The sequence below is a fragment of the Malurus melanocephalus genome, unplaced genomic scaffold, assembly GCF_030028575.1.
Source record: "Malurus melanocephalus ecotype Western Australia unplaced genomic scaffold, MMel_1.1 scaffold_493, whole genome shotgun sequence".
NCBI lineage: Eukaryota > Metazoa > Chordata > Aves > Passeriformes > Maluridae > Malurus > Malurus melanocephalus.
Window position 1 is genome coordinate 262928 of NW_026623725.1, and position 26539 is coordinate 289466.

Consider the following 26539-nt stretch of genomic DNA (forward strand, 5'->3'; position numbering starts at 1 on the left):
TAGTGGTAGATGATTTGAGTAACTTGAATGGGGGTTTGGGATCTGATTGATTTGGGCTGCTAAGTGTATCCTCACTTTTTATCCAGTCTTATTTCCCTTTCTCTGTTGGTGCTGAAATACTGATATCATAATTCATTTTCAACAGGTCAACCCTGCCCTTGATTTGCCTGATACACAAACACCTGATCCAGTTGTCATAGAGATTAGAACTTCTTCACCTATCAGTACTCGCGTAAGTTGCTAAAAAAAAAAAAAAAAGGCAAAAGGGTAGGCTATAGCTAACATGTTACAGAAATGTGCTTTTACTGGCCACATGAATGAAATAGATTTTGTAACAATTGTCAAGTGCTCAGAGCTTAATATCTTAAATTCTCAAACTCTCTGTCACAGTTCTTGAGTCCAACCAGAAGATGGTGTAATAGCAAAACTTTCATTTTATACTTGTAATTTTCCCACTATACTAAGCAAAACACATCTAAATATTACTCTTAAAATTCGTGGCTTATTCTCACTTTTTGTAACTCTGTCTTTATCTGCAAATAATGGGAAACCTAAAGCATCATCTCACTGCTACAATTCTGAAAGCAATCTTTTAATTTTTCTCCTTTTAAGGCATTTAATAGTTCTCTAGAAGGAAAAAGAAGTAACATTTTAAGATAGAATGATATGATTAGAGTCTTCTAGTGTTAGCTTTACATATGACATTGGTATGGCATGTGGGAGAAGAGGAAGGCAATGTTTTAAGCGGTAGTTTCGTAGGAGGAGAAGTATGCTCTCCTGATATGAAATCTAAAAAACATGCTGTTCTTGAATTAGATTAAAATGAGAATTTTAGCTCTGAATTTGTTCCTGTGAAGACACGAATTCTATCTTGAGCAATTTTAGTTACCATAAAGAGTTTGTGTGGTTGAAGRGTTAATACTTATGGAAAGGCAGCAGGTATGGTTTCTGCTGTTCTGTTTTGTCATGAATGCTTTATGAAAGCTATGTTGTGGAGGTACTGTATGAAATTCTTTAAGATCATTTGTTGAAGATCATGATGCACCGGTTCATGAGAAACCTTTATTTCAAAACAAATAATCATATAATAACTTGTATTTGAGAGGTGATAATGTTATGTATTTTAAGGTTTATCAGTTGTGTCATGTTTTCACAATGGAAATATGGTTCTTTGTAGACTTACAGATGTCTCTTTAGTAGGCTTCACAGATAGTGGATTGTGGTAGATATAACTTACTGACTACCCATCACTTTTAAGTACTCTATGTTCATTATTTACTGCTCATCACAGAGTTCGAGTGAGTGTAATTCTTTATTACATACCTACAAATCACTTAGTCTCCATTAATGCTTTTGATATGAAAGCAGCTTATAAAACATAATGCCCAGAACTTGTAGGAATACATTGACCCATGAGATACAGCATTTTTTTGACTGGTGTCTGTTTGTCTGTCTTTACAATCTTCATTATAAAAATGTTGCTTTGCAATTTATACTTTCTTACTGTGTCAGTAATCAGTAATCACTACCTTTTTTTTTTCCACAGTATTTTTAATCTACCATTCATCATTGAATCTCACCTTTCTGCATTTCAACATTCAACATCTACATCTTTGTCAATCTAGAAACATTTCTATATCCTTGTTACTTGAACTGTAGCCTTAAGGGCAACTGTCCTGTTCAACACAGCACCGTTCACACAAATTCAGGAATTATTTGCATATTTTCTTTGCCACTAATATCCTTCCTCTCCCATGGTAAATAACACTTTCTCCAACTTTGCTAACCTATCTGGTCCTCGCTGCTTTCTGATGTCAACTCTTCCTTTAGTATCATCTTCCTGTGCAGTGTCTGTTTGCTGCATTACCAGCATCTGTCATTTAGATAATTCTGTGGAATTATCTCCTGTTTCTTAATCAGACTAGCCACATWGACTCTTTGTGTCTTATTGTAGAGAGTTCTGGATCTCAGTGCCTTGGGCCTTTTCATCTGAAGCTTTCTAAGTTTTCCTAGTTTATGGAGACTCTGATAAAGGCTTAATGTGTTCTTCGTAAGAAACAAGGGGGGAAGGGCAGATGCTGGTTTTATTCCCATCACACCTTCACTGACAGATTTCCTCTTAATACAGTTTATCCTAACTGAATGGTACTRCTTTCGTGAATTTGCAGGTTTTTTTTCTTAATCCCTCTCCAGCTTGAGGTTGCAAACCTAATCTAATTCATCACCATATCTCATACCTATCCCTGATTCCAGCCACAATAGGTTGATCTTTTTCTACTGGTTATTAAAGACATTATCACTTTTCCCAGCAAACACAGCAAGACCCACTTTAAAACAGTTTATGGCTTTTTGGCCCTAATTCTACTGAAAGAATGCTGTTCAAATGACAACAATATTTGATCAGATTGTCGGGTTAATTTACACATGTCCTGTCTATACCTACTTATTCTTTTTGAAATTTTTTGCTCTGTCTTAAAGAGTTTTTCTGTCCTTCTGAAATGTGCAGAGAGAAAAACACACTCTGCACTTAGGTATCTATATGTGTTCTTGTTCAGTGTATTTTTCAAGCACATAACACAGCAGGAACCTAAGGGTTATTTACAAAACATATTGGCAAGTCCCTAGACCACTGGAAGTAGCTAATCAACATATTTAATTTTTCTGCTGAAGGAGAGAGATACTTGAGACAGTGATCCAAGAAAATGTGAGCCTTTAAATACAGCCTTTTTCTGGGACAAGTCACAACATTGAAGCTTTTATAGGATCTCTGGTAAATTCCCTAAAGCTCTCTGAAACRTCTTCAGGAAGATTGGAAGTCTATGCAAAACCTTGTAATATTTTGTTGAATAACACCAAGATTCCTGACAGTAAGTGGTCAAAAGCTCCTGTAGGTCTCAATCTAGTCCTAGAGAAAGGAGAATAGGAGAAAGTGCTCTTCTTATTGAGAATCTTTTCTGTAGCTGGAATTGTGTCTTGTCTTACTCCTTTGTGGGAAATGCATTATTACTACCCCTAAGATGATTTGTGACAGAGAAAAAAGGTATTTCCTTTTCCTTACTTCTGTGAAGATTTGTTAATGAAAATGATAGAGTGGTATAGGTTGAGAGAGATATCTGGAATCATTTCATCTAACCTTCCCCTTAAAGAAAAGCCAACTTGGATCAGGTTCTTAAAAGCTTTGCCCAGTTCATTTGTTAAGAATGTGTGAGGTTAGAGATTCCACTACCTTTCTGGGCAGCTTGCTCTAGTGTTTGTTAAAATTTTTTTTTGGTATATATAGCTAGAATATCCTATGTTCCAACATGTCTGTTGCTCTCAGTTTGCAGTGGCCCTCTAATATGTGTGTGCCTGTCTTCTTTTTATCTACCCATTAGATATGTGTGATGGCAGCAAGATCTCCTTGTATCTTCCTTAAGGCTGAACAAACCTGGTTCTCTCCCTTTTCTTGTCTATCACATGTCCCAGCCCTTTTGTCATCTTGTTCACTCTCAACTGGAATTGCTCCTGGATGTCAGTGTCTATCTGGGACCAAGAAGCCCAAAATAGGACACACTACTCCAGATAATTAAGGTGCATCAAAGTGTCACCATTATCTGTTCTTGATAACAGTCTGCCTAGAGAAGATTTTAAAAACAAATGTTTAAAAATCTAACACTCTTTATTCTTTACTGTGAATTTAAAATACATGTTTAGATATTATTTTAGGAGTTCATTTATTTTGAGCTATATCTATGAAAATATTAGTATTATCTCTTCCTCCCACTCCTCCTCTTTTCAAAGCATTTTAATTTCTTTCTTCATCAAAACCAACAATCCATCACAACTTCCACACTTAAAATGCGCACTTTTGTTTTTTTAAAAAAATTGAGCTGTATTTTCTTGCTTCAGAGGTTAAAATATGCAGATGTGAATATTCTTCTAGGGATTTTACTAAAAACACTGAAATTATTAAATTACCTGAATTGTAAACACCTTATCTTTTTAGCTTCTGTTCTAGCTTAGTACTAAGGCCAGTTTGTTTTGAACATGGTGAAAAATCTTTTTTTCATCTTTGGTTCATAGTGATGCAACTTGTTTTGTAAACTCAGTRAAGGGAGTGTGATCACTGTGTCAGTGGAAAAAATTTCAGTGTAATCTTCAGTATGGATTGCTTTCTTTTGGACTACAATTACAAAACCATTAAGAACTCCTGTGTATTATTATGGTTAGGAAATAGCTTTGGATTTGATGATTCATGTATTCAGTTTTCCTGTGTATTATTGAAAGCACTGTAAAAATTRGCTGTCTGTGCCTAACAAACTGGTACTTGTGTAATGCCCTGACTTTTCCAATGGTAAGAGTCCTCATGTGTTGCAGTTACTGTAGAAATTAGGTGTGTTCTAGTCTCTTGCACTKTGAAAATATTCACTAAATTTGGGTCAAATTTGAGGGCTGTTAGTGGTGTTTATTTCTTCTTTTTATTTCACTAAAGACGCTGAAAGCATTACTGCCTCTCTCCCACCCCTTCTTCTCTGTGTGTCAAGCAGCTTAACATTGCCTTTGTTTTCTGAACTACTGAAAAGGAAAAACTGGCAGTTTTGCTTCCCTTTGGGACTACTTCTTTCTGTTTCATCCTCTGATTTTAGTTTTAGCCATGAGGGAGGTTGGGTCTTTTCAATTCTGTAAGGTWATACATTGGTAACCTCTGGTCCCTGATAAGCTGTTGGAAACAAGGGAAAGTTGATGGTGCCTCGGTAGTTTTAACTGACAGCAGCAGGAAATCACTGTAGAGGCTCTCTACTGTTTCATCCCCTGACCTTGCTCATGTAAACAGGATCTGGAGGAAGCAAGGCAATGTACTGTAATCTGGAAGTCAGAATGTCTGTGCTGGCTGGGAGATGTTTGCTGTTCTTTCTCTTCCAGTGCCATTTCACACTAAAAACAAGACATTCTTATTGTTCGTTTACAGTAGAACTTCTACAAATTTAAGACTGGGTTAATTACTGAGTGAAGAAAGATAAGGAAATTATTTCTGTTTGGAGCAAAAAGAACATACTAAGTCAAGTTTTAAAAGAGAAAGTTTGTCTGTACTGCATTTGTAGTAGGTGTCTTGAGGCGAAAAGTAGAAGTACCTGTACTCTCAATTTGTTCTATACACATTGCTTTTGTAGTTTGTGTTTCAGGGTTTAGGTATTTTTGACAAACRTTTCTCTGCCTTGTTTTGAATACAAAAAAGAACCCCAAGCCCCACAGTAAAAAAAAAAAAAAAAATCCCACGAATTTGGAAAGACAGCAGTTATGAAGGAAATACTGCATCTATTCTTCAATTTCTGCATACATGAAGGCTCAGTCAACTTCTTCCTCATGGAAACTTACTTTGAAAAGATATTGGATTAATGTCTCTTCCTTGCATGGCTTAACATGACTCCCGAATTCAGTAGGAGAAGATGACAGTAGAAATTATACTTTAAAAACGAATTTTTAAAATATTTCATATTTTCCTTACCATGCAGCTTCAAATTTATTCTGATTTACATCCTTTCCTGACTTCAGTCTTATGTGGAAATAAACACCAACTGTCTTCAGTGAGGTTAAGGGGAGGGTAAAAGGAAGAAAGGAAATAGTGGCAATTTTATACATAGATCATCTCCTCTGGTGCCTAAGTCCAATTCAGAAGGGAACAGCTGGTAGAACAAAACTCATTTGGAACTTCATTATACAGAATAGTTACCTTTACTGATTGTTATAGTTCATTTGAAAGCACAACAGCTTTCTGTAGTTCATTGATATCAGCTTTCCTAAATGTCCTCAGACATTTTAATCTTTCACTTAAACTCTGATCATTGCATATATGCATACATTTTTCTCTACCAAAGAAAAGTTCCAGCAATATTCCCTTTGAAAGAATGAATGGAATCACTGCCCTACTTGTTTTCCTTGTCAAAAACTTAGTTGCCAATTAGACTGAGCTCTGTACTGAGGAGTGATCCCACCAGTAAAAGGGCTTTGATAAGATTTGACAGTTCCCAGGCTCTTCCATCGTCTTACCTTCCTTGTTCCCAGACAAATAAGAAAGGCCACTCCCTGAATAGGTTTAAAATTTTTTCATATGCTGCCATTCTTCTGATTACCAGTAAATGCTTATTTGAACTGTCAACTCCCTGAACTCCCAATGACGAATACAGAATTAAATTAGGAAATAGTGTGAAGAGATCTTGTGTCTCCAAAGTTTTGAGGTAAAGCCATTTGCACCTTTTGCGTAGATGAGCATACCAAAAGACTCTCAAACAGGCTGTGAATCTCTCATGCTGTCTTATTCAAATATTCTTATTCATAGAATAAATACTGTAAATGGAGGAAGTCTGAAGTGTTCAGTGCAGCAGAATAAAAATAAGAATTGTTCTTTTGTGTCTTTGCAAATGAATCTTCCTCTGTCCAATCTTGCTTTTAGACAGGCAATTTTTTTGTGTCATCTTGGCTTATAGTACACTCTAGACAGACCTTTCTACTCTACGCATGCTRTGGAGGTACGATGTGTGGGACTGGTGCAAGGGGATAGGCTGCCTTCTCCTTGCAACTCTGCAGCTAAACAGGTTCACCTGCTGTCAGGGAAGGAATGCCTCCCATTCCCCCCAAGGCTTCCCCGAATCCATCTGGAATGACCRTGAAGCAGTAGACACAGCTTATTCGTTTGCTCAGCTAAGAGAAAAGAAAGAATRGTGTATATGAACAAAATTACTCATCTTTTGTCACAAATGCTGGAAAAATGAAGTGTTCATTGAACAGTGAATTTCTAAACTTGCATTTTGAGCTGCTCTAAAGGTCTAGGCATGTTTAACAAGAGTTGTGTACTTAATCTGAAAAGCACTATGCTTTGATTCTTCTAGCATCAAATAAAGCTTAAAGATCCAATACTTGGAAGTGAACTCAGTTCATGTAATAAAAGAGGAATATGATCCAAATGATCCCTGTGTTTTGCAGTGATGCTATTCTAACACAGCATGTAACTGCTGCTTTACAAGGAGAGAACAGGAAATATGTTTTGTCTCTACATAATTAAGTAATAATACATGTCCTGATGTTCCTTAATAGTTCTCATTATATGCTCTGAGTGAACTGGAGCTGGASAGAAAGTCAGGTTTTTATCAGAGACTTACTTCAGAATTTGGGCACTGTAGAGTGCAAGAATGAAATATTTCCTATACTATCTTTAGCCTTCTTTCCTGAAGAAATATACTTTATGAGATTGCACTGTTTATTTGTGTGTCACTGTTGAGTCTCCCTAATAATTTTAAAATTAAATAATTGGTGGTTTAGTTTTTTAATGAAGTTTGKAAATAAGCAGAATAAGGAAACATATTACTGCTGTGACTTAAGAAAAAAAACATGGGATGCGAATGGATACTGGAAGAGGCATGGACTAGCTACTGGTGACCCACCCTGTAACAGTGTCGCGACACATCCGGAGGGAATTTGAGTTACTGTAGAACAGGAAGCCTAGGAGAGAGACATAACAAGAAAAAGAATTGTGCACATGCCTGCATACACACATTTTGTAAAACGACAGGCCTATTAAAACTGACAAAAATGTACTTTGTGTTGGGTCTTATTTGTGGCAACAGGTTTCAGGATTGTTTTTCAAGTTGATCCATRTGTGCATATCGTTCCTTTACCAAATCAGCACATTTCTGAGTACTAGAGGGATGCAAGTTCCAGGTATTATTTCTCTGTCAGTTTCCTGAGATACTGTACATGTATGCTCTGACCTTGTCTGCTCAAGCAGTGTTTTCCTCCTCTTTGACTGGAAATCTAAGCTGCATTCACAGTTCTCACAGCTGATTCTGCGGCATGCAGAAAATGCCTGACAGCTATCAGCCCACACATCCAATAACAACTGGTTCCTTCCTCTTCCTGGGAAGAGTAACATCCTTTGAGAAGAAGTGTCCCCCGAGGAATGCAGGAACAGCAACAAGCCTTTCACACAGGAAATTACTTCTCTAGCACTTGTAGAAAAGTGTTTCTGTGACTTGGATTGTCAGTCTGTAATGAGCTTCCTGCTGACCTAGATGATGATTTACTACTGATCTAAATGCTCTTTGTGAGTCATTTAGCTTAATGGAAGTTAATGAAGTTATCTTTCAGTGGGTCTGTTACCTGGTTTTACTTTATGCAGTAGCACAGATTAGTTTTTAACTTCTTAGTAGTCACAGGTCTTTAAAAATTCTGGGATTTCACATTTTGTGGGACTAAGGAGAAAGGGAATGCTTAGTTTAGGTCATAATTCATGTCTCTCAGAGAAGGTTGCAAGGTTTTATTTTTGTTTATCTTAAGTTGCATAATAAAGCTGAGCTACAGGTCAAGTATGTCAGAAAACAAGATTGTAAAGATAAAATACTGCCCTTAAATTAGCCTTAAATACAACTGGAGTTGAGTTTAGCACAGCTTGCTTGCAACTGTGTGGTAGAAATTTGACTATTAAATGAAATTTATTTTTATGTTATTCAAAATTATGAATGCAAGTTTATTATAAAAGCAAACATTCAAAATACTGCTTAAATATGTTATTTTTTTCCTAAATGACAGTGCTTAAACAAGTGCTTCCAAATTCTATTTATCACTTCGATTACAGTCATATCTAAACCCAGAGAGTTCTTTCTGCCTAAAAGCTTGTTTGAGTGTTTTCCAAATAGATCCGTTTCTCCAAAACAACACATCTCTCCTTGAAGCCATGCTGCCTTACTATCTCGTTTGCAGAAAGAGATGTATTTACTTTCTTAATGTGAGATAATGGAAACACTGAGTCACATCCAAAAAATACATAGGTTGCTTAAAACAAGGCTGAAAAAACAGGAATTTYCAAATAAGTTTCAGCAACTAGTGCAAAAATGTTCCTTCATCAGGTAAGTGTTTAATATAGAAAAACACCTTGGCTTGTATATTCCAGCAAAACAGTTTGGAGGTAAAAAATTAGGGAGAACAATGCTAAAGGATAATTTCACAGTCATTTTAACTTAAGGGCTGTTTTTGTCTAGTTAATTCCATCCAAGTCAATTCCCTGATCTGTTCAGCTGTCTGAACACTAATAGGAGGACAGAGGAAATAATGAGAAAAAATTATTTAGAGATTAAGGAGTAGATCAGAGCTGGCTGTAAACTGACTGAATTGGCTGATGTCTGTGGAGCCATGTATCCAATGTGAATGTGCTATAATACATAGAGGTGTGTTATTACATGCATGCCACAGCTGAACATCTTTCTTGAGTTACAATGGAAAAAATAGGATGAAAGGAGGTGGTAGTAATGGCTTCCTTTGCTTCAGGCAGTACATATGTTGGATTCAGTTATATTTTTAAAGCCTGAGACTATTCTTCTTTCTTCTGTCTGCATGGCTGTAATGTAAAAAGCAGGTTACAGAAACTGAATGGAAGTAGTTCCATCCTTTATGCTTGAATTTGAAGCATCACTCATAAAGTAAAAGCTGAAAGTATATGGCATCAGAGGAAAATAAGTGAGAAATGGTCCATGGTTAGTGATTAGGGTGTTCTTCTGGAAGAGGAGCACTGGATTCTGTTGCATTTTGCAATAAAAAACATTTGGAGGAAAAAAGGAGTAGCTCTGTGTGTGACACCATCAGTGGAGATGTATGGCATTACCGCTCTGAAAAGTTGGTTGATTGGGTTTGTTCTGTTTGTATCCCTGCCATATGGTACTCTCATTGTAGCAGTTTGGGTTGGTGTGATGGAGGGAGGTAGTCATGGAGAGATGCTGTCCTCTGACATATTTTAACTGCATGGAGTAATCATAGGTTCTGTTTCTCTCATGCAGTCTCTGGACTCAAATAGTGTGTAAACTTATGCCATAGCCTTTTTCCCCATGGAATTACTTACTGATTTCTTTCTGTTAGCTGTCAGTCTAGTCTCAGGGAGCTTGTATGAAATCAGCTCCCTCTAGAATATCTCTTGCTCCACCACACCCTCTTACATCTGCAACAGATTCAAAACCTATAAGTGAAGTGTGGGGACAAGTGGACAGAAATGATAGCTTCAGTATTATTTCCTTAGGGCTAAAAGATCCTTTTTATTGGTGCTAATTCTAATGGCTGTACAGTTTTGCTGACACCTTCAATAACCCTGATCAGCTGTGTTTCATCACTTCTAATTTGTATTAATTAGTAGTTTGTATTATTCTGCCTTTTATAGTTGCAAAATGCAACAGCATATTTTCTCTGTGATGGCTTTCAATCCCCAACAGGAATTTGACATTTATGACTGGAATCCCAGCTGTTGATCTGGGATTATAATGCCAACTGCATTCATTTTATTGTCATACTCCAACATCAAGTATGGAGTGCAGCACACAGTCAGGATATACATTCTTCCATATCCCACTGAGTGTGGCATCTCCACGTCTTGACTTCACCACTACCTGTCACAACTGATACTGTACAATTGATTATCCATCGTTTAACTCTTCCATGTGATTGCAAGAACAGAGTCAGCGTTAATCAAATGGAATTAACAAAGGGGGTGTAATTCCATTTTACACACCTTTTAGCATAGTTGTTTTTATATTTCTTGTCTATACCCCAGCGGGTAGTATTTAGTACAGTATTTCATTAATGCTAATTTAGTGAATATTTATTTTAATATCTTGATATAGCTTTCTTTTAATTCAGTTGTATCCCTTATCCAACCGTAACCCATGCAACCAAGCTATTTAGAGAAAAGAGCTCTATTTTCAAAGAAAGTGTCATGTGGCCATGAGTATAAGGGAGTGCAAGCACACTTCAGAATCTGAGTTGCTGTTCTTAGCAGGAGTATCTTGCATGTAAGTGTTAAGGGCTTAGCTTGATTGATCTCTGGAAAATACTTGTATTAATGTTGTCCCTTGTTATTATAAATTACATGCCTTAAGTTGCAGGGGCATAGATGACTGGGATTGCCAGTAATGCTGTGTTTTCATTAGAGTGTGAGAAATTACGCTTCTTCTCATACCTTGCATGGACACAGTTTCATAGATACTTTCTATCACCAGGGTGCTGCTGGTGATAATAAAATACCAATGTAATCCTCCTTTCAGAAAATTTAAAAGATCGTAATATTAACATGAATAGGGGAGTTTTTCCTAAAAACAAAAAAGATGTAGAGAGACTGCAACTTAATCATCATTACAAAGGAAGAGGACTTTAGCTTGAAATTCATGGTGTTCATGAAAAAAAATTCTGTTCTGTTTGTCAGTAAAGTATCAGACCTCAATGCCAAAGAAATGGCAAACAGGAATATAATAAAAATTTCTTGTTTCTCCTTGTCCTGGCCTTACCAAAGGACCAGATTTCAACAATGGACGTGTGGTAGTTTATTGAAATATGGTGACACAAGTAAATTCTACCTGTATGCTTCAGCTCCAAGTTGTATATGTACCCGTGGCTTCCAGTCCTGTGTGTGGAACATACTGATGCTCCTGTTTTGGTCTGCCAGTGTGAGTAGTCATCCTAAAGAATGTTCCTTGACACCAGAAAGAAGAATGTTGGCAATGTAGATTCATTTGTTTTTTGGTCAGGACTTTGATATAGCATTCATACATGAATATTCTGAGTTACATAGACCTATATAAAGACAATTGATATTGAATGTTGTTTTAGATTGTGATGGTTCTGATCTGGACGTTACTAATACAAATACAATTCCAAGACACATTTTTATGCTAGAGCAAAAGGCAAATAAGTTAGACAACTATTTAGGGTGTGTGTGTGTATATATATGTGTGTGTGTGTGATTGTGTCATCGTATGTTTTGAATACATAGAGAATACTAATATTAATGTTTTAAGTGTGGCTGTTAAACAAAAAGTGGCAAACATATCACGAGTGCTAATACAGTAACAGCAAGAGTAATTAAATATGGAATGTATGCAGAAGAATTGCATAAGTGTTGAACAAATTAGTATAAACCTGGGTGGATGTATGAACCAAATAATCCACTGGGATCAGTGGAATTTATTAATTATCTTTAAATAATAAACCCTTTATTTAGTGTTTTCCATTTATTTTCCTAATATACACAGTTTTTGAGCTTTGCATATTATGGGGGCCAGAGCTGTAATTTATTACACACATAGAAAGAAATTAGATATATATAAAATATACATATGAAAATTATATATAGCCTTTTATGTATAGTCTTATATTCCAAAGAGGTATTTCTTTGTGTATATATCTTTTCTCTTGATCTGTGATGTTATGCTGTGTTTTTTGAAAAAATCATAAATTACATTCATTATTTTCTACTTTTCTACATTAAAAGGAGAAATGTGCCAGTTCACAGTGAGCCTGTTTTGCAGAACCTCTTCTGTGCAAAAGATGCTGCACCTTGGTGAATGCAGGAGCAAGCAGTACTCTTGTTTTGTGTATCTGCTCGCAGAACCTCAGCTTTTCTGGTCACATAAGTATCGCTAAAGACAACGGAGCATATAAGGGGAGTTTTCTTTTGTTTCTTCAGGAAAGAGTAAAAAGTTGTGACAATAATTGGATCTGGAGCAGGAAGTTTTGAATTTTTGTGGACACTAGACCAGATTCTTTCCCTTCTGCAGTATTCACCAACTCCCCCTCTACATCTTGGTGGCAAAGGAATCTGATAAGAATCATAAGGAAGGGTTTCCTCAAGTTGTTGCCCCTGTAGAACTCTGCTGCTGAGAGAGGCAGAGTTTTGTACTATGTGCCAACACTTTCAGCATTTTAGTTGGTGCTGAACAGTGTCTATTTTGATAGAAGCTTGTAATTCAACAATAATTACATTTTTTTCAGGAGTTTAACAGGCACTGTAAAGTTAACATTTCTTGGATGTTTGTATGTATTTCTCAAATTTCTCAGTTTCTGCAGCTCACTAATATGATTCCTAKCACAGTAAATTGTAAAACTCAATTTAAGTACATAAATTTGTGCTGATGCATTTTTTATAATCTCACCTCTGAACAAAGCAAAGCAGGACTGAGTATAATTTTTATTTGGGCAAAAAGGACAGCTTGTCCAAACCCTCTGTATATTACTAATGCTGAGCACTGAAATAGCTCAGGATGGACTTTTGCTACTTTCTTGAGATGTCCTAAGAAGTCTAATAAAAGCACATAAATTTGACTTCTCAATTAAAATTTTGAAGCTTATTTATCCTTACAGGAGTTTATTGTGATGCTACTGTTGAAGTGTTTGATGTCCTTTTCAAACCTTCACCATTCATTATAGGTATAACACTTCATTAACAAAAGCCTTGGTAAAATGCTGAGGAACAGTGTTTCTTCTATTACACAGTAAAATATATTTTTCATGGCTATAGTCAGAGGCTTTCAGTGCTAATATATGAAATATTGAACTTCCTTTTGTCCTTCMTTTTCTTTCTATTTTTTTTCTTTCTTTCACAGACAGCAGTATCTGTCTCTTTGGCAAAGTGTTCAAGCAATTGTGCTGGCCCTGTTGGATTTAACTTTGGACTCTGCTATGCTGGATTGCTAACTTAATTTCTAATGCTTTTAACTCTTTGATATTTTCCTGTAAGTACCTTGTATTAGAGGAGATTTGACTCTTGCTTCTATGGAATAAACAAACTCTGTGGTATTGTCAATGGCCACCCAGCCAAGTCAAATCTCTTCAAATCTTTCTCAAACCAGAAGCAGCACTCTGGGAAAAAGCTGACATAAGAAACCCATGTAGTCAGTTTCTCATTATGTGTGTGAAAGTACACTTCTAAAATATGATGTCATTTCTTTGCTAAGAACTTATCTTTCAGGATAACTTGAGATGTGCCTGGAAATAGGAGAGTTTATTATTTCATGCTATCGCAGGAATGCAGAATTCAACATAGCTGTCATCCTGATAGAAATAAATAAATCTCCTTAGTCAGACTATAGCTGTAAATGCATCAGGATTTCAGCTAATTTTATACAGATTAGAAAATTTAAAAAAACAATAAAGTGAGTTACTAGTTTTTGTTGTTCTGTACTGGCCTTCTGGCTATTATAAACTCAGTTAGCTTCAGGCTGAATCTGCTGTTTTCAAGACTTAAAGTGTTATGCTATTCCATTCTAGGTAAAAATGCCTGTTTTGCTAAAGAATAGAGTCTGATAGTCTGGCCTGTTTCATCAGCTGAGAGTTTGTGTTCCTGGTACCAGAACTCGTGATCAGGCTCTAAACTGAATGCTACCTTCAGTGGTGCTTCAAGGTCTTTCTCTGTCAGACTGGATATGATGCACTTACGTTAAGTGCTTTAAATGTTTTTTTTAGCTTGGGTGATTTTTTTAAGAGCTAAAGAAGACTCGGATGTGTAAGATAACATAAAAAAACTTGAATTAAGTGTGAAATTCTGTGTTACAAGTTCTGAAAGCAGACTGGTCAAGCTAGAAATGCTTAGTAAAACTTTGTTTTGGATGTGCCCCGTAGTTTATCTGTATTTTACTGCTTGAATGCAAAACTTCAATTAAAGTTTGCAAATAAATGATTCCAGAGCTACTTCATCAGATGGCATGGGGCAGAAAGCCACAGTTGGAACATGGCAAGTTGTTGTTGTGCTAGTTCATGTATGTGCAAGAGGAGAGGAAATGAAGTGTGCTATTATCAACTGAAACTACAGGGAAGTTTTCTTCAGTAGAAACTGATAAAACGGATTCTGATTTAACATACTCACTGTTAGCCTAACAGATCAGAGAGCTCGGTTTTGTGTAGTGCACTCATTGACTAAAAAAACCACCAAACTCAAAGCAGTAGATGCAGTCTGTGAATAATTATGGCTGACAAAAAAACCCAACCCAACCCCCCCNNNAAAAAAAAAAAACAAAAAACCAAAAAACACAAACCACGCAAAACCAATTTGAAAAAAACAGTGTTCAAATCGTTAAATTTAGCATTTCCACAGTGAACCACTTTTTATTTGAGACTAAGTTCACAAGAGGAGGAAAAAAGCAGCAATAATGATAATACTACTACTTCTGAGAACTTCACGTGATTTTAAATAACCAAAAGACATGGGAATTCAACGTCTGGTAAGGTGGGAGACTACTCTGTTATGCCATTGCTCTTTGGTCTATTTGAGCTTAATGCCCTACTTATGACTAATTATTTGTAGTTGTTTTAAGCATAGTATCAGAAATATTTTACTATTAGTAGGCAAATGTACCRTGTGTTCAAAATGTACAGGATTATTTTTAAAAAGCAGACCATGCCAATTTTTGTGATTCATTAGGAAGCTTACCAGTGTCACTTTTTTATAAGCCCATCTTAATTACAAGATCTTTAAGATATGCTTTTAGGAACTGGTCTGTGGTTTCTGAATTTGTAGCTCATAGAAGATTGAAGACTGTTGATATCCAGTTGAGTGATAGAGACTTCTCTTTTTTTTTTTTAATCTTTCTTTTTTCTTCCCCTTGAGGGATTTTTTTATTTCTATAAATAAAACTACTCAGGCATCTTTATATATGGATGCATTTTATTCAGATCTATTCTTAACCATCATGAAGCAAAGGGAGCTTGGGATGCAGTGTTTGTTTCTATCTGCTGTGTGAATGTTTCATGGGAAAACATTCGGGAACAGGCAGAGGTGATAAGGTTATGTGTAAGGATTTTTCACAAGTTGATCAAGTACCACCCACAGAGTTTTGGCTATTTTACTTGACAGAAAACAAAGATGAGCAATTATGGTTTGCTGTTTGTGACATCATTTATAAGCTAAATTTAATTTTCCTCTGAACATCCGCTGGTAATGTCATGGTAATAACTTCCTATTGATTAATCAAATCTGTTCCTTCTCTCCTTATTTGTAACTTGCATGAAGTTGTCCAAATGTGGGTTCATGTTATTACTAATGAGCTGTGAATGAAAACACAGTACACATCTTAATTTTCTTCTWTTCTTTGCTCAGAAGCACAATTGATTGCCTTGTTAATTTTTTTTTTCTCAGAATAAGCTATAGCTCTGATACTCTTACAATACTTTGGTTTTTTTTGAATTATGAGACATTTTTTCTACATTTCTGGCAACAAACAGAATTGTTATTTATGAATTGGTAGCATTTCAAGTACTTTAAAAAGGGGCTMAATTTGAAGGGAAGGCAACATTTAATTCTTGAAACACTTCATGTGAAATAGACTGCGAGTAGAAAGACTTTCTTTAAAAAGAACCTTTTTTTTTACATAAAATATTGTGCTGAATGAAAGTGTTGGACATGAACTGATAGGCACCCAAAAGTGAAGGTAATCTATTGAGACTAGTGTCACTCCTTTACAGTAAGGTTTTGGTATTTGAGTGCTGTGTTAGATTTCAGCAGTTTTGGAACCTTTCCTGAACTGGAGAAGATTTTAAACTAGATATTAGGAAAGGTTAAAAGCAGATAGCCTGAACATACTTATGTCTGAAAGTGTTTAAAAATCTCTACAAATTTCCAGAATATGATAAAAATTACCATTTTGGACACAAGTTAGATAAGCTGAAAATTTGAAATGATCTCATTTAATTTCTCTCTTCCAAATTTTTGAAAGTTCAGTTATTTACTTCTYTGTGTTTGAGTTTTGACAAACATCAGGGTCTTTGCTTTACTTCTGTAAATGCTTTCATGTAACATTGTGCTCCTAAGTCTTCGAATGTGTAACAGAAGAATCTCAATTTGCTGCTTAACCCAGTAAATTACAAGAGGACTTTTCCACATCTCTGACTTGCAATGCTAGTGGCAGTTTACCGAGATGCATCTTTTCACGGCCTATTTGTCTGATATGTTGAACTTTGGATCAATTTTACTGTAGAAAAAAGGTGTTTGGTGAGATTTTTAAGAGCTTAGCATTTGCTCTCTTTACTCAGTTCACAGCTTTCCTCCTCGGATTGAAAGAATCCCTTAGGCTGGGTTTAAGAGCAAAATTTGTAACCACTTTGTGGGAGCTTAAACTGAAATTTCTGCTTAATTTTCAGTCTGAAGTGCAGTAATCTTTTTTTGAAAAGAAACTAAGAAACACCAGCCTCAGAGTAGAACTCTTCTTAGAACATGGCAATGTCTAATAACCTCAGATCGTTTTCCTCTCCTGCTCCATTCATTTAAAATAATTTTAAATCGTAATACTTCAAATCACAGACACCAATTTTAGAGTATCATGGAATGTCAAATATATGTTTTATTAATTTTAAGTGCTTGAGGATTAATGGATTATCCTGAGCACACTGAACTTGCAAAGCAGATTGCCTTTAAGCAAAGTCAGAGAGTATCAGTTGGAGTTTACAGTTACATCTCTTTTGGCTGTGCTAATTAGTTGCTTTTATCATTCAAAGGCAAGAAAATTAATGTACTTCTCAAAACATTAGTACAAATAGCTTTGTGAACATTAGGCAAAAAATACTAGGTTTATTTGCACTGATCTTCTTGATATTGTTGTCTGGGCAGACCTGGATTCCAACTTGGATCTTACCCTCACTTTCTTATTTCCTTCAGAGCTAAAGAGCAAGAATTTGCAGAGCTGTGTTAACCTGAGGTGGGAAACTCTGGCAAATGGTTTCTTGAAGCTTTCAGGAACTAAATTACTTCTGAGAACYCTACCTCATTGTTAAGTTTGATTTAAATCAGCACTAGGTGCTATAATTTTCAGAGAACACATACAGGCGTCTACAAAATATAATTGCGTAAGATGCACAAATTGTCCCTGCACAGAGTGTTTTTCACTTTTAACTTCCTTTATCAAGTGCTTGTGTTTCATAAGTCRTGTGATTACTGGGCAGGTTTACTGCTGCCATGCAGAGTATATAATGTTTGACGTCTACCTAGTTTTCCTGCAATATGTTGCATCTACCAGCCCTAAATTTACCAAAATATACCAATTTTCCTAAAATTTGTTGCCACTTAATCAATGAGTTCTTTATCTCTCTGTCAAATTTAGCTTGTCATGGTTGAGGTTTGAAATCTGGGCAAACAGTCAAAATGTACAGATAAAAGGAASGTTTCTGTGTGCTCCCTGGCTTTCTGTTTGTCTGGAAATATCACTAAGAAGTCTGTTCTAACAGACTCTCCTGTTGTAGTTAAATACAAGAGTGTTCTTCATAGTGTGACTGGTTGCAAGGCAGGAATTGTTAAATGCATGACAATATCATGTCTTTAAAACTTGAATGCCAAATTGAACTTCATCTTTTCCATGTTAACCAGCATTTGAGATTATATTCATTTCCTGATTTAGTAAACATGCCAAAGCCTTCCATTAATACTCTTTCCCAAGGACCTCAGATATGTATTTGTAAGCTGGAAATAACACGGTGAATATGAGTTCTCCTAGGACTGAATTAACAAATCATATCACAAAATCTTTGTAAAGGGAAGATATGGACAGTCTTAAGATGCAACAATGCTGTATATACTTCATGTTCATCTAAAAGTGCATGGGATACATTGAGAACCAGAATATTCCAAGATACTTGAAATGCTTTCTTTTGAGGACTTCTAAAACTTTAAAGCAAGGATCTAAAGCAAAGTGAAATTAAATGAGAAATTCATTTTCTTCCCATCTTGTCCAAAAATCCAGCCATTTGTGCTCTATTTCATTTTGTGCTAACAAGTGACTCCTTTACAGTATACAACTCTTTAGAATAATTTGAATTTGACATAACAAAATTTTTCATATTGAGAAGAAAATTAAATTAGTTAATTTTTAGAGACAGATGTAATTAAACCATCTAGTTAGGAGTGGGAAACTTTTGGGTTCACATCCTTTCTCCTTTGGAGTTTTTATTCGTTTTATTCCCTTATATATAAAACATAAAGTCTCTCATGGGAACAGGACTTACCTGTACCTGGCTGAGCATTCTAACCATTGAACTAAAGCTTTCTGTTAGCCAGCAACATAACTTGAACAGCATGGCTGGAGAGAGTACCCTTTCTTCCACAGTTTTGTGCATTTAAAAGGCAACAGCCTGGCTGACAAAGCATTGTTTTATGAGTCATGAGTTTAAGTAGACTTGAACTGAAAAGGCCAATTCTCTTAGTCCGGTGCAAATGTTATAGCCATTAGGGCTTTCTGTAGAACACCCTTGTACRATTAATGTTTGAAATCTCTAGTTTGATGTCTAGCACAGTTTTATTTTTGCCCCATCCTGGTATCAATACGCATCCCTGATAGACTTCAGCATTAGTTGCATGAGCCATTTATTATTTGACATGTCTAGTTCATTTGCCTAAGTCAGTCACCAAGTACAGAAAGGAGGACTGAAAGGAAACTGGAAGTATCTTTCTGTGAATTTATYTGTTTCTTTTTTCATAAAGAAATCAATGAAAGAGGTATCAGCAAATACCGTGGTACTATCTATCAAACCTTGAGATGGATTCCCTGTGGTTTTGTAGCATGGTCAGTTATGGTCTGAAGTACATGCCTGGGTATCTGCCCCTGTCTCTTACCAACCTCATGCTCTGCCTTTATGGGTTCTTGCCTGGGGGCTTGAGACTTGTCCTTGCAGAATGTAACTGCAYAACGGAACTTTTAACCCGGAGTGAGTGAGAAGACTTTCTAATTTGCTCTCTTACCTCACCACAATCTCTGCTTTCAGCCATTTGCCCCCATACAGGACTGTGCAGGATGGCACTGAAGATACAGGAATGTTATTGTGGATAATGCAACAGTACAAGTTTGCAATTATATTGATATTACTTAGTATTACTTAAATTTAAAATAATTACATTATCCATCAGTCTCTGATCCTACCTGATTCAAAGGCAGGGTCAATTATGCGTAAATCATTCTTGACAAAAGTTCATCTACATGCCTAGGTAATGTTGTAAAAGTCTGCCAATAATTCTGCCTAGCAATTTAAATTCTACAAGATTATTTTGTAGACTTATGAGATTATTTTTTTAATGGCTGGTAATGATTTTAAGACTCCCTCTTTTCAAAATCTGTTCAGCTTTACAACATAAATATATTTTGGGTACATTGTAAATATTGTGTATTTTTAATACATCAGGTGAGACTAAAATTTACCCTTTGCATAGCTAATGGATATTTTCAAAGGCTGTCAATAAATATCAGAGAAACCATTTAATTGTAACAATTTAAAAGGTTTATTTTGTAAATGTAGATATATGAAATGTAATTAAAAATAGTAAAACATAACTTCCTCAATTAATTTTGGTGTAAAAAAAWAATAATAAAATTGTCTGAAGGTATAAGAAGTTTTCAAAGAAATCTCAACAAGTCAATAATTAATCAGGTGAAGTTGTTGGGAAAGATCTTTAAGGATTTAGTAATGATTTAACCTTTCATGACTCAAAAATACCATGAAGAACTTCAAGACACACACAAAGACAAAATGATTGGKAAGATCATGCTCTCTCACTTAGCCTGGAACAATGTTTATACATCAAAGTTACTTCTCTCAACTTTGCACTGTGTGAGTCTTTTCTGTTGTTTCCTTCTATTTTCTGAGGGAATCAGTTTCTCACAAAGGTACAGTCACTGAATAAACGACTAAAAACTACTTATTTTTTAATGCTGAAATAAGAGATTAATTCATGCTAAACAAAGGTTTCATACTATGAAGCTGGAAGGAACCCTTGTGATCATCTAGTAACATATGGATTTTTCATCCAGATGACTACTTTGAGTGAATTTCTTTGTCAACCAGAGCTAGCGTTTTGAAGAAAACACCCCTTAATAATRCTATTTACTCAAATTTTAATTCAAGCCTAGTGGTACAGCACATGGCTCATTAATCATATATTCCTGAAACACCCAAAGACTGCTGAGATTTCCCTTATTGCCTCATCCTTCACAGTTGGAATTCTCTCTTAGGTCAGAACAAACTGAGGTGTTATGAACTGGACCTGGTACAAAAAGCAAATCTGAAGACCCTTGTGTGTATGCATATATGTGTAAATAGATTTTTTTTTTTATTAAAAGCCTGACTTTTCTATCTATCTTACGGTTCCATTTAAATGAAGACAAAGGCAGCCGAATCTTCAAATGGTGTTCCTGTTTTCAAGGGTGTTGGCCAACCTGAAGAGCAGTGTTCCCAGTGTTCCTCTGCTTCACCCTTGGCAATGAGTTCAAAAAGGAAGGCAGAGAATGAGAATGGACCAGCTGAGCGTATTGTGCACAGACACAGAGGCATCACCTGCTCCGTGGACAATGCTTTGGACCACATTGTGGGGCAGCTCGATACGTTAACTCTAGTAAGTATGCAATAACACTTAAGTGCAAAATCACAGTGCTGTCGAAGGGCAAAAATACCCTGGAATCATCTTCATAAATGAGAACATGAAAGACTATGGGGTTATTTTGAATAGTTGTATAGTCAACTTGACTGATTTGGTGTTTTTCTTTCAGAAAATATTGATTGTATGTAATGTGTTTGCTAAATTGAAAGCTTCCTGATGCATAATTGTAAAGGTGGTTGTTGTATTTTTAACTCTGGGTGAAGGGAATCACTATTTTTCAGTAGTGAGATCTAGGGTAGTTTTGTCAGAAGCCAGTTGTCGAATTCCAGCTGGAACAATTATGCACTATCAGGGGATGAACAAAGTAAATTGGTAATATACCATTAAATCCCTTTTCAAACTTAGTGTGTGAGGTGTTGGCTTAGGTAGAAATCTAAGCAGTGGAATAAACCCTAGTGTCAGTGAAACTGCACAAATACTAGTCTCAGTCATGACTCTGAGTCAGTTGTTTGCAAATATTCAGTACTTCTTTATAGTAATCCAGATTTACCTTATGTTTTAAAATGCTACTTTGCAGTCTGTAATATATTAACATTAAATCACATCAAAAGGGAGCAGCTAAGGGTTTTTTCTGTGTTCTTTTGCAATATATATGTTAACTAGGAAGAAATAGGTTTTGGGAAGTATGGAGTCAAGTCATGAGCTGAAAATTATTTGTATAGTAAATTGGATGAATAAGAAACTGCCACCCTGGGTCCAAAAAGCTACTTTTTTTCTGATTAAGATAGTCTCTTAGAGAATGAATGCCTTTTAATAGTATATTTTTTTCTCACCTACTTTTGTTGGCAATGCCTTAAAAGTTTCTTTTAATTTTTTAGAAGACATCATGGTCACAATGATGGCTGGTTTTCTATTGAACTATGGATACGACTTTCATATAGTATTTCAGAGCAATTTACATTATGCATATATGTATTTCTCTTAGAGAAAATGTTTTTTGAAAACAATTAAAAACCTTTAGACAATCTCCATGGATGTGAAGCCATGATTTTTAAATACAGTTGTAAATAAATAGTGGAATAGCTAAGCCATCTTACAGGGTTTTTTTCCCTGTTGAGTTAAAATTACTTTTCTTATTGTTACTACGTCACGTGCTTTTATAATGCTGTGTTAGTAATATAAAACCAACTGAAATGATTCTCTTCTTCATGCAGACTATTGCAATCCTGGAACAACGTCTGGCTTGTACCGAAGATAAATTGAACGAATGCATAAAAGATCAGCAAAAAGTGTTACTTAAGGGAAAACAGAAAAAATAAAATACAAAACTGAACTATACTGATGATTATGTTTCATAAAATCACAAGGAATGTTTCTTCACTGGATTTTGCTTTGAGCAGAAACATCAAATCAATGTAATAAAAACTGAAGAAATTTAAARAAGACTTTCAAGGATTGGTAGCTCTCAGCAGATATTCTGGTTATATATTTAATGAAGTGTAGCTCAATCAAAACTAGTATTTTTTAAATCATTTCCATTGAACATTCTAGGACTCTTATTTSAAGCTAATAAGATCTTTGATTATAACTAAGCCACTAATTATGTATTTTTGGATGAATAGCAGTTATTATGCAAGTTACCACTATGCAGGTTTTTAAACTCAGGCTAGGATTGTGAAAATAATGTCCTTTGTGCTAAGGCAACATTATTTAAATTAAAGTAAATTAATTTACCTACATTAAATAAGATGTAATACCAAAAATGCCAGAGATGTTCTTTGTCCCATACATATTCTCAAGTATTTTACCAAAAAGTGGTGTGTTATTCTATATCTTCTAAATATTTTAGTAATAATTGCAAGAAGATGTAGTGTAWAAACTTTCAGTTACAAATACAAAAATTAAGTCACTTAAGTTTTGAAGCTATAATTGCATCTATGTAAATTCAGTTCCAAGACTGATGCATTTGAGCACTTCTGCTTACCCTATCAAAATTAATTTTTCRTATTTAAAAAAATAAAAATTAACTTTATACTTCTGAAGAACATATTTGAACCAAACACAAAATGATGCAAAATCGAGGTCATAAACACAAAAGATTCTTATCCTGTGAGAATGTCCACGTGTGCTCAAGCTTTGCATGCTATGAATGTACCCCATCAGGTATTGTGAATGCAGACATAAGTCAGGAAAGACTTTGCAATGTATGATAAGTTTAGTTTTATTTTTAATAAAATGCAATTCTTAGATGATTTTAGCTATTTTTYAAAAATTATTAAATTATTTTTCCATTAATTTTTAATGTAAAAGATCTATTTTCTTTATGTCTATTATTTTTTAGATGGCAATGGCAGGACACCTGTTGTAAATCCCCAGTCAAAACAAGGTAATCATCCATTTCCGTAACTTTACATGTGTGTTACAAAATAGGACACTTGAAATGGGGGAGCATTTTAATCCAATTCTGCAACTGACTGTATATAGATAAAGCCCATTTCCCAGGCTGAACCTCATTAACATCAATAGAGTTCAGCTTAAGTATAGAAGCTCACTGTGCAAATACGATTGCAGTTCAAGCCACAGAAATGTGCAGTCAATTTTTCTTGTTTAACTTCTCATTTTCTCTCTCAGCAACCACCTTCATTCAGATAGCCAGACATCACCTCACTTCCTTGGTTAACTCTGATTTTTACCAGTAGGTRCTCCATATTTGCAGCTCAGTCTTAAGTGCTACTGTTTATGGCAAAGAAGCAGTTTCTCATAAAATTTTTGGATGCAACTATTTCTAGGCAGCATCCTAGCCACATATTTTTTGTCAAAGAATGATCTTACATATTCCAGCCTGACCTTTGACTATGCAATTGTTATACTACTATATAACACAAAGTTATCTAAATGCTGTCTTTTAGATCAAATGTACTCTGCTTTATGAATTTGCAAATACTCTTGTGGTCTTTGTCTTTTCTTCTTGTCTCCATTTGAAGACACAAAACCATGTAGCTATTAAAACCTTTATTTATTTCTTGTTTTCTCTTAGTGGACTATATATGTATGTATATATAGGTCTGAAATCTGCCGAGTTTTCTTTTGAGTCTTTTCTGGATTATTTATGAACAAGTTTCAGATATTTCTTTAACCTCTGTATTTTTAAATAAAATCTCTGCTGAAATTTTCCCTTCTGCCTTAGCTCCTGTCACTAATCCTTCTTCCTTTTCAGTACCTATTATCTGAAGCACTTACTACTTAATCCAGTTTATTCCTCTGTTGTTGTGAATCAGGTGAACCAACATAACATTTCCAAATTAAAACATGTTGTCATTCTATTGGTGGTCTGTTGATGCTGAAAATCAACATGACACTTAGGATGTCGGGTCATGGTTGGCTGGAAACAGGGTGGGTGTGTTTTCTTCCCAAGCTGTGATGGCTGCCCTAAAGCATATCCACAACCAAGCTAACATGATGTTTCTTTTAAAAAAACATTGATGTGGGTAAGTTATCTTATTCTTTTGATCCATACAGTTTCTAATAACTTCTAATAAAGTTATGGAATGGAAAAATTTCCTTTAAAAGCACCTGTCAAGGCTAGTTAAACTCTCAGAAGCATTTACTCTAGGGTTTTACTCTGCCAAATGACTGGTGACTTGACTAATTTGAATTATAAAACTAGAAGAAAATGACTGGTGCCTTAGTTGTGCATTTGCACCATGTGAAAAAATAATTGCATGAGTCTTTAAATTATGGAAATTAGATCTGTATTGCAGAGTGTAGAGAAGTACTGAGAGCCCAGACTTGTTCTAAACAAGCTGAGCAATGTACCTGATGTGGTACAGCTTTCCTCAGGCTAAATTATCCCTCTGATACTAAATATAAATAGGCCACCCTCTTGGAGAAAGACTGCTTCCAGCATTCAGGGCCTGCTACTGCAAAAAAGGCTCAATTACATATTGAAAAGAATGACACGTAGTAGATCCCCAAGGTTTGTGTGTCGRGAGAGAGAAGGTGGCTGCAGGAATAGTTGTTGCTGGGAGACTGTCTCTGGAGAAACCCAACTTCAAATTCTTCAAGTGTCAAAGTGCTGTGCAGCAGCTCAGCAGCTCATTGCAACATACTTCAGCAGACATTTCAAACCAAAAATGCTCTTCCAAATTGAAAGAAATGCTACCAGTTGTTACTTCAGCATKCACTTTTTGCTGTTATTGACATATTTTTTTATAAACTTAAGGTTTTGGAAAACCAGTTCTCGTAGGTGAGTGTATCTGAACAATACCCTTCCCTTTGGGGGATTTTTTTCTTGCTTTTATACATGTAGGATAATATTTAGTTTATTCATTATCATCTTTATGTGGGAAATCTAAACTGTAGTTTTTAGTTTTGATTATAYTAATCTTCTGGCTGAAAAATGGTGGTAGAATAGATTCTCATTGTCATTTTAGGATGTCCTGAACACATCCATTTAGGATGAGGGATTTGAAAAATGCAATTTACCATCTTTATTTRTATTTACTTAAATAAATAAACATACTGTACTATTTTTAGGGAAAACAATGTTCTTTTTTCTTCCTAGAAGTCTTTTTACAGTATGGCTGTGTTATTATTGAATGAAAATTAATTCTTTTCCTTGCCATATCACAGCATAAAATCACTTGATTTTTCTACTATGTGACAGTAGTCAGGATGTGGCTATTTCCAGGGACATAGCTTTATGTAACCTGTTCACCTTGTAAGACTTGTAAAAATCAGAAATTCTGTACCCATTGCCCCCAACAATTAATGAATATGTATGTTCACATTGGATCCAGGAACAGTATGTTTTTGTCAGAGTACCCCCTCAAGGACTTTTGCACGCTTCGGATGCATAATACAATTGAAGCCGTTTCTTTGTGAGAAAATAGGTTAATGACTTGCCAAAAGGCAGATGTTAATTGGAAAAAGTGCATACAAGCCCTTTTCTTTACAATGTATATGGGTTGCATTTGTTATGACTTGCATCCAAGAACAGGTGCAATTTCAATTGACTCAGCTAACAGGATGTGCTGAGTACACTCCTCACCAATTTCAACAGACATTTTAAATCCAACAGAAAAAAAGAATATCTAAACTAGTCAGTGAGTGATAAGCTGCTTTTATTAACTGTTACAGAACATATTTATAACTTAATATTTTACCTACAATTAAACATCTTAGTAATATGAAATCAAAACCTTTTATTGTTTATTAGTATTGTCAAATTTTACTGCTGAGCACTGAGGAACCATACATGAGACAAAATGTGCTACGCTTTCTAAATTATTTTTTTAAGACAGTAATTCTAGACAAAGTACTACCAGTGTATTTGTAAATGAAAATTAAAGCAGAAAAATTGTCTTTTTTGCTAACGCRTTTCCTGCCATGAAGCTACACAAT

At 35.3% G+C, this 26539-nt stretch overlaps 1 protein-coding gene across 1 annotated transcript in view; it reads left to right on the forward strand.

The window, feature by feature from the left end:
• The window catches only part of POC1B (POC1 centriolar protein B), a 50632-nt gene extending 24983 nt beyond the window's left edge, over positions 1-25649 (forward strand). The window contains 3 exon segments of the mRNA XM_057381132.1: positions 146-232; positions 20963-21151; positions 22351-25649. Of these exon segments, the coding sequence (XP_057237115.1) occupies positions 146-232; positions 20963-21151; positions 22351-22455 (381 nt within the window). The 3' untranslated portion in view covers positions 22456-25649.
• Positions 25650-26539: the final 890 nt, after the last annotated feature.